We start from the raw sequence: 21,381 nt of genomic DNA on the forward strand, positions 1-21,381 counted from the left end.
AGTGGTAACTAGACGATTAAATATATCTGCAAAAAAGTCAGAAACTATGTCATTAATGAGGAAAAACTTTTTATTTTATTTTTGTTTGTTGGCACTAAAGCTAGGATTGGTCTAAAAACCTTAATTGAAGTTTTGTGGTTCACAATTAGTCGAATTTTTTTTTCAAAGGAAGTCAAAATAAATCAATTTTTTTAGCTGAATTTTTACTACTTTTACTAGTTTTTCCACTTCAGCGTCTAAAATTCGTCAAAAAAACGCAATATCAATTAGGTTTGCGGACTCGACTGTATGTAGAATTGCATTGTTACGCAGATTACGTAAGTATGCAAGATTTCTGTTCATGCCGACAACAGGAACCCTCTCAAACTTGACTTGGAAAATATGAAACAGACAGACAGACAACAAAGCAAGTCAAATAAAAACAAAATTAACAATAAAATGATAAATAAATTCTAACTAGACGATTAAATATATCTACAAAAAAATCAGAAACTATGCCATTAATGAGGAAAAGCTTTTTTATTTTATTTTTGTTTGTTGGAACTAAAGCTAGGATTGGCCTAAAAAACCTTAATTGAAGTTTTGTGGTTCACAATTCGTCGAATTTTTTTTTTTCAGGATTTTTTTATTATCCGAATTTTTACTACTTTCACTAGTTTTTGAGGTATAGAGAGCGCAACCTCCACTTCAGCGTCTAAAAATTCGTCAAAAAAACGCAATTTCAATTAGGTTTGCGGACTCCACTGTATATAGAATTGCAGTTACGTAGATTACGTAAGTATGCAAGATTTCGGTTCATGCGGACAACAGGAACCCTCTCAAACTTGACTCGGAAAATATGAAACAGACAGACAGACAACAAAGCAAGTCAAATAAAAGCTAAATTAATAATAAAATGATGAATAAATGGTAACTAGACGATTAAATATATCTTCAAAAAAGTCAGAAACTATGCCATTAATGAGGAAAAACTTTTTATTTCATTTTTGTTTGTTGGTACTAAAGCTGGGTTGGCCTAAAAGCCTTAATTCAAGTTTTGTGGTTCACAATTCGTCGAATTTTTTTTTTCAAAATTTTTTTATTATCCAAATTTTTACTACTTTTACTAGTTTTTGAGATGTAGAGAGTGCAACCTTCACTTCAGCGTCTAAAAATTCGTCAAAAAAACGCAATATCAATTAGGTTAGCCGACTCCACTGTATATAGAATTGCACTGTTACGTAGATTACGCAAGTATGCAAGATTTCGGTTCATGCGGACAACAGGAACCCTCTCAAACTTGACTCGGAAAATATGAAACAGACAGACAGACAACAAAGCAAGTTATATAAATGCCAATTTAATAATAAAATGATAAATAAATTCTAACTAGACGATTAAATATATCTTCAAAAAAGTCAGAAACTATGCCATTAATGAGGAAAAACTTTTTATTTCATTTTTGTTTGTTGGTACTAAAGCTAGGGTTGGCCTAAAAGCCTTAATTCAAGTTTTGTGGTTCACAATTCGTCGAATTTTTTTTTTCAAAATTTTTTTATTATCCAAATTTTTACTACTTTTACTAGTTTTTGAGATGTAGAGAGTGCAACCTTCACTTCAGCGTCTAAAAATTCGTCAAAAAAACGCAATTTCAATTAGGTTTGCGGACTCGACTGTATGTAGAATTGCATTTTTACGCAGATTACGTAAGTATGCAAGATTTCAATTCATGCGGACAACAGGAACCCTCTCAAACTTGACTCGGAAAATATGAAACAGACAGACAGACAACAAAGCAAGTCAAATAAGAACAAAATTAACAATAAAATGATAAATAAATTCTAACTAGACGATTAAATATATCTACAAAAAAAATCAGAAACTATGCCATTAATGAGGAAAAACTTTTTTTTCATTTTTGTTTGTTGGTACTAAAGCTAGGGTTGGCCTAAAAGCCTTAATTCAAGTTTTGTGGTTCACAATTCGTCGAATTTTTTTTTTTCAAAATTTTTTTATTATCCAAATTTTTACTACTTTTACTAGTTTTTGAGATGTAGAGAGTGCAACCTTCACTTCAGCGTCTAAAAATTCGTCAAAAAAACGCAATTTCAATTAGGTTTGCGGACTCGACTGTATGTAGAATTGCATTTTTACGCAGATTACGTAAGTATGCAAGATTTCAGTTCATGCGGACAACAGGAACCCTCTCAAACTTGACTCGGAAAATATGAAACAGACAGACAGACAACAAAGCAAGTCAAATAAGAACAAAATTAACAATAAAATGATAAATAAATTCTAACTAGACGATTAAATATATCTACAAAAAAAATCAGAAACTATGCCATTAATGAGGAAAAACTTTTTTTTCATTTTTGTTTGTTGGTACTAAAGCTAGGGTTGGCCTAAAAGCCTTAATTCAAGTTTTGTGGTTCACAATTCGTCGAATTTTTTTTTTTCAAAATTTTTTTATTATCCAAATTTTTACTACTTTTACTAGTTTTTGAGATGTAGAGAGTGCAACCTTCACTTCAGCGTCTAAAAATTCGTCAAAAAAACGCAATTTCAATTAGGTTTGCGGACTCGACTGTATGTAGAATTGCATTTTTACGCAGATTACGTAAGTATGCAAGATTTCAGTTCATGCGGACAACAGGAACCCTCTCAAACTTGACTCGGAAAATATGAAACAGACACACAGACAACAAAGCAAGTTAAATAAAAGCTAAATTAATAATAAAATGATAAATAAATGGTAACTAGACGATTAAATATATCTGCGAAAAAATCAGAAACTATGCCATTAATGAGGAAAAACTTTTTTATTTAAAGTTTTGTGGTTCACAATTCGCCGAATTTTTTTTCTCTAGGATGATATGATATCGACTCGATTTTCTATAGCGTTTCTGTTGCGAGTTCAACGTACTCTGTACATCAATCGAAGACCGCTGTGGGGTGTTGTTCTGCGGCGAATATTTAAAAAATTACTTGTTTAAATTTGAAAAACTTTGCTATTTTACCAACCTGTGAGCAGCTGTCTAAATATATTGCACAATTAATTGATAATTTAGTTTCCTATTTACGCAAGGGGAATAAATTATAGACAAGAATGTCTTTTTATTTAATTTAAACCAAGTGTGTTTGACTTGATTGTAGTGAAAGAAGAAAATTAATAAATTATTAATAATAAATTAACTGTCTCAGAACAAACATTTGCTTTTCACGTCTTTAAATGTGTTTCACTTGCCAGTTTTTTGTTAATTGTTATTTTGCCAACAAACTTGATTTTTTTTCTAGAGGATTAAATTGAAAAAAAATCAAACATTTGACCGATTTTTACCGGCATGCAAATGAAGTGCTGGGTGCCCCCTTAAAGAGCCCCTTCGAGTTTCCATCGCGGAAACAACGCGTTCGGAAAACATGCAAATTTGCCATTTTTTTTCTCGCGATTTAATTAAATTGTCGATATTTGTGCGAATTCGACGTTAATGAAATAAATTAAGTTGAAAAAGTGCCATAAATTAAGGCGGGGCTTGCGATGGGTTCTTTCAACCAGACACCGAAGGAAAATTGCAATTTTCAATAGTAAATAAAAATTTGTTTGCATATTTAATTGGAAAAAAAGGTTTCGTGTCCTAACAGTGGAGAAAGGTGTGCACTGACTAGCATTGTTCGTAAATTGTTAGCCACTGGGTTTATGGGCTATATATCACGTATTTCATAAAATATTAATTTAAAATTGTTAACACTTGCATTGTGTAAGTGCAAGTAACGGTTTTGAATAATTGCCAATTATGTAATGTTACAAAAATGAATTTACATTTCTTTACAACGAAATTATTTTGAACACAGTTGGGAGCTATTAATTCATATTAGAGGCAAGGTCGAAAAACAAGTGAAATCTCGACGCGTCTCCCTTTTAATCCGATGGACTCTAATAAATTATTTAAAGAAAATTTTGTTTGTTTTGGAATTTTTTTCGAAATTTCCAGCTGTGATTTCCAACTTTTGGCCAAACTAAAATAATGTGACTCAGTGTGAAATAATTTAGGAAGCCGGAAATTCTGATTAAACTTTATTTGCGCTCACAAAACAAACCAATCAACACTGTTGAATTTTTTTTTTCCATAATGAGCAAAAATATTGAAACATTCTGGAAACAGGCAGGAACTAAGTTATTTTTGCCTTTTTGCATGTTTTATTAAACTGTTATCTTACAGTTTACATTTTTACATTTTTCGAAAAAAAATTTGTTGGAAAATCGTTTTTTTTAACTAGTTTCATTTAGAATCCTCTAGAGAGTCCTGAAAATTGCAATTCGTTCGATTTTAAAATTTTTGATTTTTTCAAAAAAAAATCAAAAAAAATTCGAATTTCCAATGTATACTATTAAACCTAACTATTTTATAAATTGTTCTAATAAATACTGAGATAAGCAGAGAAAAGTTCTCTTTATTTGAGACTAAAAAAGTGACCAAAGTTTTTCATTTGAATAAATTTTAAATTCGAAAATATTTAAAAACAAACACTCGGTTAACATTCCGGCCCTAATTAGTATTTTTACGATAATCATATTTATGTGTTGGGATTTTTTAAAGATTAATTAGCACTAGTACATGACACGCTCTAAATCTATGTCCAACTTTTTTAACTTTTACAAACATTTGAGAGACCAAAAAAGGTCATCAAATTAAAAATTAATTAAGAAATTATGTAAAAATAAAATACACAAATAAGGAAATTGAAAATAAATTTACGAAACGTATGTTCTTTTATTGTAACATTTTTTGTTTTTTATTTTTTTATTTCTGTTTGTTCACATTTTTTTTGACTTTTTAGTTTGTTTCTGACTTGAAGTGAGTCAGTTTCTGGTCCAGAAAGTGCTAAAACAATCAGAATTTTTCGAAATTGTGTAATTCAGTCGTACTTTGAAAGTTTTATTAGTTTATTTTGAAGTAAAAGAAATACAATAAATAAAAAAATTAAAATAAGATTTATATAAAAAATATAAATAAAACCAAATTTAAAATCAATTGAGGAATTATGTCAATATAACGTCACCAAATAAGGAAATGGAAAATAAATTTAGGGAATGAATGTTTTTTTGTTGTAACATTTTTTGTTTTTTATTTCGTTTATCTCTGTTTGTTCATATTTTTTTGACTTTTTAGTTTGTTTCTGACTGAAGTGAGTCAGTTTCTGGTCCAAAAGTGCTAAAACAATCAGAATTTTCCGAAATTGTGTAATTCAGACGTTATTTGGAAGTTTTATTAGTTTATTTTCAAGTAAAAAAAATACATTAACAAAAAAAATAAAAATAAGATTCATATAAAAAATGTGAAGAAAACTCAAATTTAAAATTAATTAAGAAATTGTGTCAGTATAAAGTAAACAAATACGGAAATAGAAAATAAATTTAGGGAATGTACGTTCTTTTGTTGTAACATTTTTTGTTTTTTATTTTTTTATCTTTGTTTGTTCACATTTTTTTTGACTTTTTAGTTTGTTTCTGACTTGAAGTGAGTCAGTTTCTGGTCCAGAAAGTGCTAAAACAATCAGAATTTTCCGAAATTGTGTAATTCAGACGTAGTTTGGAAGTTTTATTAGTGTATTTTCAAGTAAAAGAAATACATTAAATAAAAAAATAAAAATAAGATTCATATAAAAAATATGAAAAAAAAACAAATTTAAATTTAATTGAGAAATTATGTCAATATAAAGTAAACAAATAAGAAAATAAAAAAAATTAGGGAATGAATGTTCTTTTGTTGTAACATTTTTTGTTTTTTATTTATTTAATCTCTGTTTGTTCACATTTTTTTTAACTTTTTAGTTTGTTTCTGACTTGAAGTGAGTCAGTTTCTGGTCCAGAAAGTGCTAAGACAATCAGAATTTTCCGAAATTGTGTAATTCAGACGTACTTTGGCAGTTTTATTAGTTTATTTTCAAATAAAAAAAATACATTAAATACAAAAAAACTAAAATAAGATTCATATAAAAAATGTGAAGGAAACTCAAATTTTAAATTAATTAAGAAATTATGTTAATATAAAGTAAACAAATAAGGAAATAGAAAATAAATTTAGGGAATGAATGTTCTTTTGTTGTAACATTTTTTGTTTTTTATTTATTTAATCTCTGTTTGTTCACATTTTTTTTAACTTTTTAGTGTTTCTGACTTGAAGTGAGTCAGTTTCTGGTCCAGAAAGTGCTAAAACAATCAGAATTTTCCGAAATTGTGTAATTCTGTCCTAGTTTGGGATTTTTTTTAGTTTATTTTCAAGTAAAAAAATCCTTAAATAAAAAAAACAAAAATAAGATTAATAAAAAAAAATGTGAAAAAACTCAAATTTAAAATTAATTAAGAAATTATGTCAATATAAAGTAAAGAAATAGAAAATAAATTTAGGAAATGTATGTTCTTTTATTGTAATATTTTTTTGTTTTCTAGTTCTTTTATCAAAAGTCCTAAAACAACCAGAATTTTCCGAAAATGTGTAATTCAGACGTAGTTTGAAGTTTAAAAAAATATAAAAACGTGAAAAAAACTCAAATTAAAAATTAATGAAGAAATTATGTCAATATAAAATAAACAAATAAGGAAATAAAATTGTAGGCAGTTTTCTCTCGGAAATGAATTTATAAAAATCGTAAATTAAATATCTCGGAGTGCACCGCACCTAGATCTTCAATGTCCATTCGATCAAAGGTCAAGCATCTCCGTTTTCTTTGAACACAACCAATTCAAATAAATTTCGCTGGAAAGACGATTAGTTTGTTCGTAGTGTAGTAAAAAGCCAAAGAAATGTTTACAAATAGTCGAAAGCAATAACAATAAAAATATTGGTGGGTTCATTGTTTGCGCATGAGCTCCGAAAGTAGAGAATCAAGTATATATCAGCTATTATTAAGTAAGAGGTGAGCCTAAAGGGGCCTCCGGAGGCCTTGAACGCGTCAACGCATTACCGAAATTAGCGCTACGCACTCAACTTCCTACGCATTATTATTGCAAAAACAAGCAGAAAAAGGTGCGTTATCATCCGACGCATTTGCATAATAAGTGGAGCAATGCGCTCACAATTAAATGGACACTTTAAAAAACATTACGGTCAATCGAGGGAAAATAGATGCTTCAAGTGGCGTTTAATTGTTTAAATAATTCTAATTACAGGCGGAAAAATAACTAAGTACAAATACTAAGCAATTAAATCATGTTTTTTTTGGATTTGAAATTATTTTTATTATGGAAAAGACGTTTTAGTGGAAAATTTACAAAAACTGAAATTGAAAAAAAAAGTGATATTTTTATTTATTTTATTTTTTTATTTTATTTTTTTTATTTTGAGTGTCGCTAGTGAAATTATTTTCATTATGAAAAAGTCGTTTTAGTGGAAAATTTACAAAACCTGAAACTGGAAAAAAATTTGGAATTTTTTGGTTTTTTTCTTTTTTTTTTGTTTATTTTTTTTTATTTCGAGTTTCGCTAGATGAGTAAGTTTCTGACTGAAAAATGCACTTTTGAAGTTTAAAGAAAAAAAATTTAAAGTTTTTGTGCAAAAATGCTCGAAAAACGGCGCAAATGTGACGATACTTTTTTTTATTATTTTATTAGTCTATAATAAAATATAAAAAATACACTTGGTAAATGTTTTGGTAGATTTACGATTGAAAATGGGCAAAAATTTCCACTTTCGAAGTCAAAAATATGCAGAAAGTCATAAAAGCGTAAAAACATTGTAAAATTGAGGTTTAATTGTTTATTCAGAATTTTCCGAAATATGTGAATTTCGAACTGAAAAATCAACTTACACGCTTGGAAAATTCCAATACAATGTTTTTTACTCAAATTTGGTGATTTTTTAAATTTTATAACTAAATTTGGCAAAAAATTTTGGTTTTTGAGTGAAAAACGTCTTAAACTTTTTCAGAATTTTTCAAAATACGGTAATTTAAAGTGAAAAATCACTTACGCACTTGGAAAATTCCAAAACCTTGAACATTATTTTGTCTTCTTTACCTTAATTTAGAGGTTTTTGATGAAATTTGGTGAATTTTTTTTTATCAAATTGAAAAAAAAGTGCTAAAACGCTTGAAAAAAATGTTTTTTTGACCTAATTATTGTGTTTTGTGTTTCGTTTTTCGACTTATTTTGGCTGCTTTTGGACTTATTCGTTCAAAAAAAATGTCGGGTGTTCATTTAAAAAAAAAACTCGCAGCATGCCTTGATATGTTTACGTATGTCGGAGAACAAGTTTTATCATTGTATTGTTGGTTGCCTACTAAACCAACTCACCAGAGTTCATAACCTAAGATTGATTGCTAAATCGTGTTCAAAGGAAGACATTTCCGACAGTTTTTATATAATAGATAAATAATTCATATATATATATATAATATTTATTTTTTAACATATTTAGTATATAAATATTTTTATTATCTTGTTATCTTTTTAATTGTCAAAAAGTTATAAAACAAATGTTTCTTAATTTCAAAGCACTCTAGAGTTCTTTTTTAAATGAACACTTGTTACTTTTACAATACTTTTCAAGAAAAAACAATAAAACATTAAATATACTATTTTATTTATGTATTTTGTGAATTTAATCGATTTTCTTTATTTTGTTAATTTTATAATTTCAAATAAACCAATAAAAAAGTATAAAAACAGCTATTAATTAATAATACGAGTGTGAAAACACAAGCTTAAAGTTTGAACACACTGAAGAAGAGATATAGGCTTTTGTTTTTCCAAAAATAAGTCCAAAACTCTAGAAATGGCAGAAATCTAAAAATTTTCAAAAAACCCTAAATACATCGTGGTAGGGAATGGTTTAGAAAAAATTTAAAGGGAGTTAGAGAATAGCAAGACAAATCGATTAAGCAAAATGTATGTTAATCAAAAATGCATAGTTTTCCCAAAAAATCGTTCCCAAATTTTGAGAACCGCTGAACTAGAATTATAAAAATTAGCGTAAATTTTAATATTATTGACAAAACAGCAGCGATAAATCAACTTCTTGGTCCACTACATTATTCTTCTATTTCAATTCGTGATTTATTATTAATTTTTACGTAAAAAAAAAACAAAAAAAATTTGCCGGGACCGGGATACGAACTTCCCACACAATTGCCACAATTTTGAAAAACTCTTAAAACGTCCATGCGCCACCATCTCCATTTTCTTTAATAAGAAAATTAACACTAAATAAACCACCAGTAGCCAGTGGCTCTCAACAGGTGGGTTAATAAAAATTTCCGAAGAAAGTACGCACTTTTTGGAAAAATGATTAAGGGTTTTTAACGAAATATTGCTAAGCTAATAAAAATCTCCTTGAAATTACTCGAGAAGTGCCGCCATGTTGAAAATATTTTCATTCATTTGTCGTATAAATATTATCAGAACTTTAAATTTTTTTAATGTGCTTTGAAAAATATTGAGTGAAGAATATTTTTTTCCAGCGTTTGCAGGAGCCGCAGGAGTCCCGGACGTCCCTCTGTCAATCGACCTGAAAGACCCTGAAGATGTGACCGTGATCAGAGGACAGTCGGCCACTTTCCGCTGCGACGCCACGTCCACAACACCCGGTGTACAAATCACTTGGTTGTACAATGAAAGCCCAATTAAAAGCAACGACACCAAGCGCATTCTCCAAGAAGATGGTTCTCTCTATTTCCCCAAAGTTGGAGGCGGCAAAAAAACCAAAGGCCTTGTGGGCGAATACCGCTGCCGGGCCATGGTCCAAAACGTTTCAATGCTCTCAAATCCGGCGAAACTAAAAATCGCCTGTAAGTCCGAGATACGCTCGGAAAATTCTCCTAATTAATTTATTTTGTGTGTGCCCCACGCGTCGATTGACTATTTTATGGTCATTAAAGTGATATAATTATGCTAATCGATTAATTAGGTGGTGAAAGCAACTGCCAGAACTAATTTTCCCAAAAAACTGAACATCTGGTTCAAGAAAAATACAAGTGCACATTTTTAGCAAGTGGCAAAAAAGCGGCTATATTTAGCAAGTGGCCGCTTTTTGCACATGAGGTAGATAAGTGTGCACTTTTTCTAAGCCGTTCGGTGTTATGGCGGTAATAAAGTAGCTTTTTATGCGATTTTTTTTATTCATACTCAGAAACGAAGTCAGCTTAAACTGATATATTAAAATGAAACGCGAGGAAAAAACACTTTCGTTGCGTTTTTTGCGTTTGGCGTTTCTTATCGCGGAAACTTTTCACATTTTTTTTAGAATTTTTTTTATCAGTGTTTTACAAACTGACAAAAACATAAGTTATTATCTCTTCACTTATCAATTAACAAATTTTATAATTATAATAATAAATTGTAAATGTTTCAGTCTACAGACTGACTGAACCAAAAGTTATGCACAAAATTTATATCTTTGTTATTGTAAATCATTTAAAAAAAAATCTTAGAAGAGGCCGATTTTATTTTTTTAAATGACAACTGACATTTTTGTATACTCTGCTTTAAATACTACAGATATTTATCTTTCTGGTAATACGAAAAAAAAAATTTAATAAAGTAAAAAATATGTTAACTATTATTAAACATAATATGCTTTATTTCTCTGGTCCTGACTACGGATACCTAAAAGTAAGGATGAAACGACGTACAAATAAAACGTCCCCGTCTTCTATAGTTCCATTAATGTCGCCAGAGGCGCACTTGTTCCATTACCGTCTGTTTTCAGAGCAATAAATTTATAAAAATTGTTGTAATTAAATAACGGTTAGCACAAGGCGAATAAAAAAAATACAGGCAGATAGAGAATCAAATTCTCAATAATAGGAGATAAAAATAGTGCAAAAATTATATCTTAAACTATATTTAAAAAAATTTCAAAGTTTTACCAATTTGCACTCTGCCCCATATTTTTCAAAGCGCTGCGAATACGGTTACAGATACAAGAAAAATGTTCAGAGGAAAGTTGTAGAGAATTAAATTTCCTTTAAAAAAGTCCGCGACACCATATCCCTATCTTCAACCATTTAAGCCCCAAAGTCATTCAAAGACGCTCAAGTGTCGGATTTCCTTCATTTTGCCGGTGGTCAAGTATTGGAAAATTAATTTATACCTAAACCGTTAAAGATAGACATATCGTGTCGCGGACTTTTTTGTAGAAAATTTAATTCTCTACAACGTCGTGCCTTTCAATTTTTTGTATCTTCAACCGTATTCGCTGCGTTTGCAAAAAGAACGCACTAATTCTAAGCGATAATTTTGGGCACCGTCGCCTATTTATCAAAACGCTGCGAATACGGTTGAAGATACAAAAAAAGTGTAAGGAACAAAGTTGTAGAGAACTAAATTTGCTACAAAAAAGTCCGCGACACCATATTTCTATCTTCAACGGTTTTGGAATAAATTCACTTTCCCATACTTGACCACCCGCAAAATGGTGGAAATCTGTCGCTTGAGCATCTTTGAACGTCTTCAAATCCTAAACCGTTGAAGATAAAGATATGGTCTCGCTGACTTTTTTAAAGGAAATTTAATTCTCTACAACTTTCTTCTGAACGTTTTTCTTGTATCTTTAACCGTATTCGCAGCGTTTTGAAAAATACAGAAAAAAAGCGCAAATTTTAAATTTTAAACAATTTTTTTTCATGTTTCTCATTTTAGTTCTCAGTTTTTCTCAGTCTGTTGATAATGCAAAGCTCAACATTTTTGCATTTGTAAATTTGCAAATTTACAACCCCACCTTAAGTACTGACAATAAAAAAAAACATTGTAGTCTCGTCGCTGTATGATTTTTTTGAGATTATTTTTATTAATATTAGTAACGTGTTTTAAAAATAAAAGCTTGTTTGTGACAGTGTTCATTATGGTTTATAGCAAAATATAATTAATGCAAGTTGTATTGTATAATTATTGTTTAAGAAAGATAAATCAACCAATTTTTCTCAAATGAAAACCCAGACAGAATATTTATCAGTTTTAAAAACCACTCTTTGAAATGATGAATTTAGCAAACCTTAAATCCTGAAAAATTCTTATAAAGGAGCGCTCCTCTGTTTCAAGGAACACAAAAAACGTTATTAATCAAAGTGTTTTTTCTTTATAAAAAAAAAACTAATTCATTTGCTTTACATTTAATTTTTTTTCCTGCATTTCTGTGTATAATTCCAGCTTTCGGTGATTTCGACAAACAACCAAGTAATCTGAGCGTTCCCGAATCTCAACCTGCAGTACTTTTCTGCAAGATAAACTCAGTCCCTGCTGCACAAATTAAGTGGGAGCAGGATTACAAACCTCTACCTCATAACACAAGGTGAGTGATTGAATTTTTTTCAACACAATTGTACTTCGACAAGAATCGTTTTGTAATTTTGTTTGCTTCTTCCACCTCGATTTGGATTACAACAAACGAGGTGAAAATTGAATCGTTTGTAACACCAGACGGCAACGAATTCAATTTTTTACGCAAGTAGCAAATCGTCTGATGGGAAATCTTTAAAACATTTTCATTTCTATAATTAAAATGAATCCGTTATTTGAATAATTCACGAGTAGTGTTATTGCAGCTTCATGTTCTCATCACAGATATAATGAAATGAAATTTCTCACATTGCTGTAATTGAAATTGCTTACTCAGAACCATAATTAGGAGAAATGGAACGATAATAAGTGTGCAGCTTCAGCGACACATGTTTTGTCAATACCATTACGGCTGCCTTTAACATTTTTTTTAATGGCACCCCCTGTATATTTGTACATGTTTAAATGTGCCCTTTTTGGGCTTTATAAATCAGTTTAGTTTTTGCAATTTGCTTTAACCGTTCTGAAGTTATTTAATTTTTTCTACAATTTAGTGCGTCTGCAGGCACATTATTAAAAAATCGCAGTGGCCTTGGTTTTGGGGATATCAAGTTGGGACTTTGTCCGTAGGTAAACAAATGTCTGAGGTATCTTTTGGTGACAAGACCATACATTTGCATTGTAGCATCACCTTGCTGTGACACATTCATTTTGGTAAATTTTGAAGGACCATAACTTGATTTTTTTAAGTAGTAATGTCTGTATTTTATTACTAATTATTATTCACCGTCTCATTTTACATCTTTTTTACCTCTTTAGTTTTTTTTCCAAAAGTTGATAGTTACGGAGATAATTCGGTTTTTCTGAAAAATGCACACAAAATCTCGTGGATACTTATGTAGCGTGCTATGAAAAACAATACGTTTTGACATAGTAATGTTAAAATGGCGTTTATAGTACGTCACGTTTTGATTTTATTGTGAAAATGAATTTTTCGCGGAAAATGCATCATCTAGACATAAATTTTAATAAAATTTTGACAAGAAATTATGAAATAAAAATGACAAAAATTTACAATGGAGAAATAAGGAAATAAAAAAACCGAGTTATAACAAATCAACAGCGATAACAAATTACTTACAGTTACAAAACTGTTTAAAATGACAGCATTCTTAAGCAATAAAGTAATACATTGGTCAATTCTTTTTAAAAATTCACCGCTTCTAAGGTGACTTGATCAATTCTACAAATAGCTTTTTTAATTCTTTCTTATATTTTCTCGAGTAGTGCCGTCGTTTTTTTTTTCATTTTTATTTAATGATTTCTTATCAAAATTAAAGTTTATATCTCAATGTGTATGCAATTTACATGAAAAATTCATTTTCACAACAAAATCAAAACGTCACGTACAAAAAACGCCAGTCTGATGTTCTTATGTCAGAATGTATTGTGTTTACATGGCACACTACGTTGGTATCCAAGGGATTTTACGTGCATTTTTCAGAAAAATCGAGTTATCTCCGAAACTATCAACTTATGAAAAAAAATTAAGAGGTGAAAAAGATGTAAAATGAGATGCTGAATAATACTCAGTAATAAAATACAGAGGGTGCTATTTGAAAAAATCAAGTTATGGTCCTTCAAAGTTTACCAAATTGAATGAGTCACAGTATGCTAATGCCACAATGCAAATGGACAGTCTTGTCGCCGAAAGATACCCGCAACAGTTGTTTACACACAGACAAAATCCCAACTTAATATCTTGAAAACCAAGCACACTGCGATTTTTTAATTAAGTGCCTGCAGACGCACAAAATTGTAGAAAAAATTAAATAACTTCTGAACGGTTAAAGCAAATTGAAAAAACTAAACTGATTTATAAAGCCCAAAAAATGTACATTCAAACGTGTACAAATATACAGGGGGTGCCATTTAAAAAAACTATGTTAAAGGCTGCACTGTAAAAATGAAACACCCTGTATTGGGCAAAATAATTTTAGAATGTGCACTTTGCAGTGCCTTTTGATTTATTTTGATATCTTTCACAGTGGTTAAAGTTAAAATTTTTATTTCTTCAGTAATTATTCTTTTGTTGTTTTGTTTTGTTTTTATTTTGTATTATTATTTTATTATTATTATTATTATTATACACAGTACAAAAAATACGAAAGTAAAATAAAATAAAAAATATTGATGCATTTTTTTTTAATTCTTTCTTGCATATTTTCTCTAGTAGTGCCGTCGTTTTTTTCATTTTTATTTAATGATTTTTTATCAAAATTAAAGTTTATATCTCGACGAGATGTGTATGCAATTTACATGAAAAATTCATTTTCACAACAAAATCAAAACGTCACGTCAAAAAACGCCAGTCTGATGTTGTTATGTCAGAATATATTGTTTTACATGGCACACTACGTTGGTATCCAAGGGATTTTAGTGCATTTTTCAGAAAAATCGAGTTATCTCGGAAACTATCAACTTTTAGAAAAAAATTTAAGAGGTGAAAAAGATGCAAAATGAGATGCTGAATAATACTCAGTAATAAAATACAGAGAGTGCTATTTGAAAAAATCAAGTTATGGTCCTTCAAAGTTTACCAAAATGAATGTGTCACAGCATGGTAATGCCACAAGCAAATGGACAGTCTTGTCGCCGAAAGATACCCCCAACAGTTGTTTACACACAGACAAAATCCCAACCCAATATCTTGAAAACCGAGCGCACTGCGATTTTTTAATTAAGTGCCTGCAGACGCACAAAATTGTAGAAAAAATTAAATAACTTCTGAATGGTTAAAGCAAATTGCAAAAACTAAACTGATTTATAAAGCCCAAAAAATGTACATTTAAACATGTACAAATATACAGGTGGTGCCATTTAAAAAAACTAAGTTAAAGGCTGCACTGTAAAAATGAAACACCCTGTATTGGGCAAAATAATTTTAGAATGTGCACTTTGCAGTGCCTTTTGATTTATTTTGATATCTTTCACAGTGGTTAAAGTTAAAATTTTTATTTCTTCAGTAATTATTCTTTTGTTGTTTTGTTTTGTTTTCATTTTGTATTATTATTTTATTATTATTTTATTATTATTATTATTATTATACACAGTACAAAAAATACGAAAGTAAAATAAAATAAAAAATATTGATGCATTTTTTTTTAATTCTTTCTTGCATATTTTCTCTAGTAGTGCCGTCGTTTTTTTCATTTTTATTTAATGATTTTTTATCAAAATTATAGTTTATATCTCGATGAGATTTGTATGCAATTTACATGAAAAATTCATTTTCACAACAAAATCAAAACGCCACTTACAAAAAATGCCAGTCTGATGTTGTTATGTCAGAATGTATTGTGTTACATGGCACACTACGTTGGTACCCAAGCGATTTTATGTACATTTTTCAGAAAAACCGAGTTATCTCGGAAACTATCAACTTTTAGAAAAAAATTTAAGAGGTGAAAAAGATGCAAAATGAGATGCTGAATAATACCCAGTAATAAAATACAAAGAGTGCTATTTGAAAAAATCAAGTTATGGTCCTTCAAAATTTACCAAAATGAATGTGTCACAGCTTGGTAATGCCACAATGTAAATGAACAATTTTGTCGCCGAAAGATACCCCCGACAGTTGTTTACACACAGACGAAATCCCAACTCAATATCTCAAAAACCAAGCGCACTGCGATTTTTTAATTAAGTGCTTGCAGACGCACAAAATTGTCGAAAAAATTAAAAAACTTCTGAACGGTTAAAGCAAATTGCAAAAACTAAACTGATTTATAAAGCCCAAAAAATGTACATTTAAACATGTACAAATATACAGGGGGTGCCATTTAAAAAAACTAAGTTAAAGGCTGCACTGTAAAAATGAAACCCTGTATTGGGCAAAATAATTTTAGCAGTGCCATTTGATTTATTTTGATATCTTTGACAGTGGTTAAAGTTAAAATTTTTATTTCTTCAGTAATTATTCTTTTGTTGTTTTGTTTTGTTTTTATTTTGTATTATTATTTTTTTTATTTTTTTAATAGTATTCATTACACATATTTATTATTTTCTTGTATTAGTATTATATTATATAATTTTTATTTGCAAAAAATACAATAGGAAAAAAAAATAAAATAAAATGAGTAAGTCAAGTTATAAACAGTTTTTTTTTCCAGATATGTTCCTCTCCCAACGGGAGCTTTACTAATTACAAAAACTCATTCCTCAGACGCAGGATCATATAGGTGGGTCAAGTCTGTTTATTTACTCGTACATCTGGTAGAGTGGTACATAAATTTTCAGATGTATTGCAACAAATAATTTACTTAAAAAGACTAAACATAGTAAGATAGTTGATTTAACGGTTTCTTCAACCCCGCTGAAGACTGTAGAACCCACATTTCTACCTCTTGATATTTTACCCAATACCACAGTTTTGATTGGAGACAACACAAATTTATATTGCGCTGTGACTGGATGGCCTATTCCTACAGTACAATGGCTTAATAGTAAGACTTCCAACCAACCACCCAACTCACTAACCCATCACTTCCAGATAATAGTATTGTTATCAGTAATTCGAGTATTTTACAAATACGTAACGCAACTTTTGACGACGCTGGCGTTTACACGTGTCTGGCTTACAACTCCGGCGGACGCACTTCTCGAAAATTTGCTCTAGAAGTCCACCAAAAGCCCTATTTTAACGTGACGCCCATTTCGCGCATTTACCCGCCTGCTAGGACCGTCCGACTGGACTGCCAGGCCAAGGGCGTCCCCAGGCCGAAGATCACCTGGCTGAAGAACGGCGAGCCTTTGCCGAGTGCAGCTAGGATCAAGAAGCATCCAAGTGGGCTTGTTATCAGCCACACGTTCACTTCTGATTCAGGTGGATTTTGTGTGTTTTTTTGGTGGTTTTTGGTTATTCCGGTTTTAGGTATTTATCAGTGTTTTGCTGTGAACGCAGCTGGGAAAGTTTGGGCAGCTGCACAGTTGATACCAACGTTTGTTCACACTCCTAGTCCTCCTGAAAATGTACAATGCCGGCCGTTTGACGAGACCAGTATTTGTCTGACGTGGGAAACGCCGCATAATGTGTCGGTTAAGGCCTACAGTATCTATTGCTACTACACAGGTGAGGGAAAATGTGTGATTTTTTTGGAAATTTTAGGCATATTTTAGCTGAATAACATACACTATTTTATCTGCAAATGTTTTTTTAAATACTTTTTAGTTTTGTGAAATTACTGAATAATTTTGCAGTTTTTTTTTACTTTTTGATCGATTTGTTACCGACAATATTTAAAAAATTAATTATTTTTTGAAAATTGTTTTAACTTTATTTCTTCTTTCTGTGTTTGTTGGCACTTTTGTCGGCTTGAAGCTCAATTATTTCGCAATATTTTTGCAAAAACAAGTCGAAAGTTAACTAAATTTGGCCAAAATGGACGTACAAATTTTTTTGATTTTTTTTTACAAATTGGGTGATATATCAGTTATCTGTTATCACACATTTAAATCGAAATTGCTGTTATTCTAAACTGTTTTACTCAGTTTAGTACGTTTTTCAATCAGAACCTTTTTTATTTTGCAAAATATTTTCAAAATACTTTCGAAAATTCTAAAAAATGGGGTTATGTTTCTATTCCTCACGCTTTTGATTTTTCGAAAAATTTGTGGTTTTTTTGCACTAAATAAGATTTAAAGTCACATAATTTTTCTATTTTTCGAAAACATGTTATTTTTATTTTGCAAAATATTTTCAAAATTCTCTCAAAAATCAGTAAAAATGGGGTTATCTTTCTATACCTCACGCTTTTGCATATTTTTTTTTCGGAAAAATTGTTTTTTTTCCACTAAATAAGATTTAAAGTTACATAATTTCTCTAATTTTGAAACATTTTCAATTTCAAAAATCACCAAGTTATGACGAAAATGGTGTTGTTTTTGCCATATTGTGGCTTTTAGGCACATTTTTGAGCTAAAGACACAGACGGTTTATTCCGCGATTATTGTTTATTTTTAATTTGCTTTTTTGAATTTTTTTGCAATTATTTTTCTTTCATTTAAACACATTGGCGTCTAGAAACACAATTATTTTGTAACATTTTAGAAAAAACAAGCTAAAAATGACTATTACTGTTTTACGCAATTACCTATTTTGTAAAATTTTAATAAAAACAATCCAAAAAAGTACCAAATTAAAGCAAAATGGTATTAAAGTTTTTTGAAAAATTAATTAAAAAAATGGATGAGTATGAATCCAGAGCAGTCTACTTTCTTCAGTTCAGTTTTTTTTTGTGAATCAGGGATCTTGTTAATTTAAAACACGTTCAAAAATAAAAAATTTTTAAAAAAAGTATTTTGTTTTATTCGCCTTTGTTCATTTCTTGGGCAAAATTTCGTCAAAAATAAGCCAAATAACACCAAAATTTGGCCGAAAATGACTTTTCAGTACGTTTTTTTTTTACCCAAAAACTAAGTTTTTTGCAAAAGAACCTAAATAAGACCAAACGTCACAAAATTTTTACATTTTTTTCAAGTATTTTGTACATTTTTCAATTAGAATCGCAGAATTTCCTTACAACAAAGCTCAAAAATAACCAAATTATTGATTTTTCTAAGCACTTTTAAGCACATTTTTGAACTAAAAACACAGTTTTTTCTCAAAAAATGGACAAACTACATAAAATTTGCTTTTTTTTGTAAGATTTTTACTTTTTTTTTTTTCGTAACTGCTTGAAACAATTATTTCGTAAAATTTTAATAAAAACAAACCAAAAACTTTCATTTTTCTTAAAAATATACGATCGAACATTATATATTTTATCCATTTTTCAAGTAGTTTTTCAATAGGTACAATCATTTCTTAGAAATTTCTATAAAATCGCCAAATGATGTATTTTTTTTGCTTGAATTTTTTTAATCTTCTCGAAAAATTACTAAGGACTAATTTATTTCGCAAAACTTTTTGTGAAGTAGGCTGAGAAATAAACAAATCACCTAAAAATAGTTGTTTTTGTGTTGTTTTTTTTTTAAATAAATATTAAGCTGACTTTGTGTTTTTTTTACCAAACTTGAAAACAACGTCAGCTGTTTTTTTAAGTTACTAGACATTACTTAATAAAATATTTAAGTAGGTTTTAAATGTACAGTCACGACCAAAAAGACTGACCTTTTTTTTAACTACCAAGTCCGACTAAAATCTTTTACGTCATAAATTTTAACAAACTGCCCAGCTAGTTTACACAATATCCAGTTAGTTTATAAGATTTGTAACTGCGGTTTCAGGGGTGTCATTCTTTTTGTTCGTGAGTGTACAAACAACTTTGCTAGAAATGGCTGAAATAATTTTTTTGAGCGATTTTTTTTATGAAACTTCACAACACTTTTATATTTTTTGTTTTGGTAGCAATGGGCCGTGAGATCCCAGGGCCTGATTTCGTCACAAACAAGACGCAACATTTGGCGTCTGGTCTTAATTCTAGTACAAATTACACGTGTTACATTCGGTTGTATTCGAAAGTCGCAAGCGACCAATCACAGCAAGTTGCTTGCAAGACAGGTGAGACAATTGACTTGGGTTTTGGTGTTTTTTAGGCGTTTTTTGTGTGTGTTGAAGGTGTGAAAGGACGGAGAAATTTGCAAGTTATTCCTGTTAATGAGACTTCGGTTGAGTTATCATGGAGTAAAGTTAGTACTGACGTTCCTTGCGATGGCACAAAACATTTGTACAAAGTGCAGTGGAAGAAAAAGGGACGGTCTTTGGTCAATTCAAAGCAGACTGAACAATTTTCATTCGTTATTTCTGGTGAGTTAAGGTATTGTTTCTGTAAATATTACTACCGACTGCGCCAATTAATTGCACCTACAACAAATTTCACATTTTTAGTGCAAAAAGACTGAGTTTTTTTATAAAATTGCGATTAAATAACAATACTGACTGCGCCAATAATTTTTTTTTAAATTATAACTAAAAAAAGTTAGTTTTAAAAAACTAAAAATCGTAGAGCAATGCGGTTTGTTCCATTGAATTCAGCGGCTCATTTTCTGTATTATACCAACTTTTCATGAGATTTAAAATTTTGAATTTTTTTGCTTAAAATTTCCCTGAGGATACACTTACCTTCAAAGAGGTGTAAAAAATTTTTTTTTAAACTCACTCCAGTAAATTGTTATGGACTTCTTCATGTCTTAACAACCCACAAAAGTTGTTAAAAGTCCACAAAAAGTCCATATATTCGATTTTTTGATGTTTGATTTTTTCAATTTTCGTCGCAAATTTTGTCGATTTTCGGTACCCGGAACATTTCTCGAGCAATAGCTCCGGAACTAATAGAAATAACCCAATGAAGTGTATTATCGTTGGAAAGCTCTTTAAATTATCTATCTTCTTCAAAAAAGATCATAGTTCTCCGACTAATAGTTTTCGAGCAAATTGGAGACAAACGCAAAATTTGGTAAAATTTTAAAAAATTCATAACTAAAAAACTATTGGGAATTTGGCAATTTTCTTGATGCCAATCGATTCCCCGGATCATTTTGCATTGGTATGGATCAAAATAGTTCCACTTTTTCGAATAGTTTAGCCGTAAATGAGAAAATAAAAAAAATTAAAAAAAAGTTAACACCCCCCCCTTAAAATCGGTCAATTTTTAAAGTGTCTCTAAATCAAATAAAACCGATTCTGTCTTATAGATTTTGATGTGCTCTTTCCGACCGAAAAAAGCGTTTTTTCCTAGCTCTTTTAGTTTGGCCGTAATCGGCGTTTGAAAATTGAAAATTTTTTTGCGAGATATCGCCTTCAGTCCTATGCCATTTTGTAGAGTTTTTTATTCCGGTTATCCTCCATTTTTCCGTTTCTCGATAACTCTAATAGTTTCGCCGTAATTGGCGGTTGAAAATTGAAAAAAAGTGAAAATGGAAACCTTTTTTTGCGTTTTTCTCGGAAACTGTAAGACTTAGAGCAACGAACAAAAAATCATCTGATAGCGCTTAATTTTAGCTATTTTTTCGTCTAAACCCGGACCCGCTCCGGGCAACGGTTCCGGCTACAGAGGCGATCAAAGTTTTTCACTAAAAAAATTCATAAAAAAAAAATTAAAAGTCGTAGAGCAATGCGGTTTGTTCCA

General features: G+C 30.1%; 1 protein-coding gene across 1 annotated transcript in view; it reads left to right on the forward strand.

Annotated features, from left to right (window-relative positions):
• LOC103314474 (protogenin A-like) overlaps positions 1–21,381 on the forward strand; it is a 42,418-nt gene that overhangs the window by 9,556 nt on the left and 11,481 nt on the right. Inside the window, exons 2-9 of the mRNA XM_064358128.1 lie at positions 9,439–9,765; positions 12,125–12,266; positions 16,426–16,494; positions 16,553–16,758; positions 16,806–17,138; positions 17,187–17,384; positions 19,662–19,814; positions 19,872–20,060. Coding sequence (XP_064214198.1) covers positions 9,439–9,765; positions 12,125–12,266; positions 16,426–16,494; positions 16,553–16,758; positions 16,806–17,138; positions 17,187–17,384; positions 19,662–19,814; positions 19,872–20,060 — 1,617 coding nt within the window. The remainder of the gene's footprint in view (positions 1–9,438; positions 9,766–12,124; positions 12,267–16,425; positions 16,495–16,552; positions 16,759–16,805; positions 17,139–17,186; positions 17,385–19,661; positions 19,815–19,871; positions 20,061–21,381) is intronic.

The sequence above is a fragment of the Tribolium castaneum genome, chromosome 7 (genome assembly GCF_031307605.1).
Source record: "Tribolium castaneum strain GA2 chromosome 7, icTriCast1.1, whole genome shotgun sequence".
Classification (NCBI taxonomy): Eukaryota; Metazoa; Arthropoda; class Insecta; order Coleoptera; family Tenebrionidae; genus Tribolium; species Tribolium castaneum.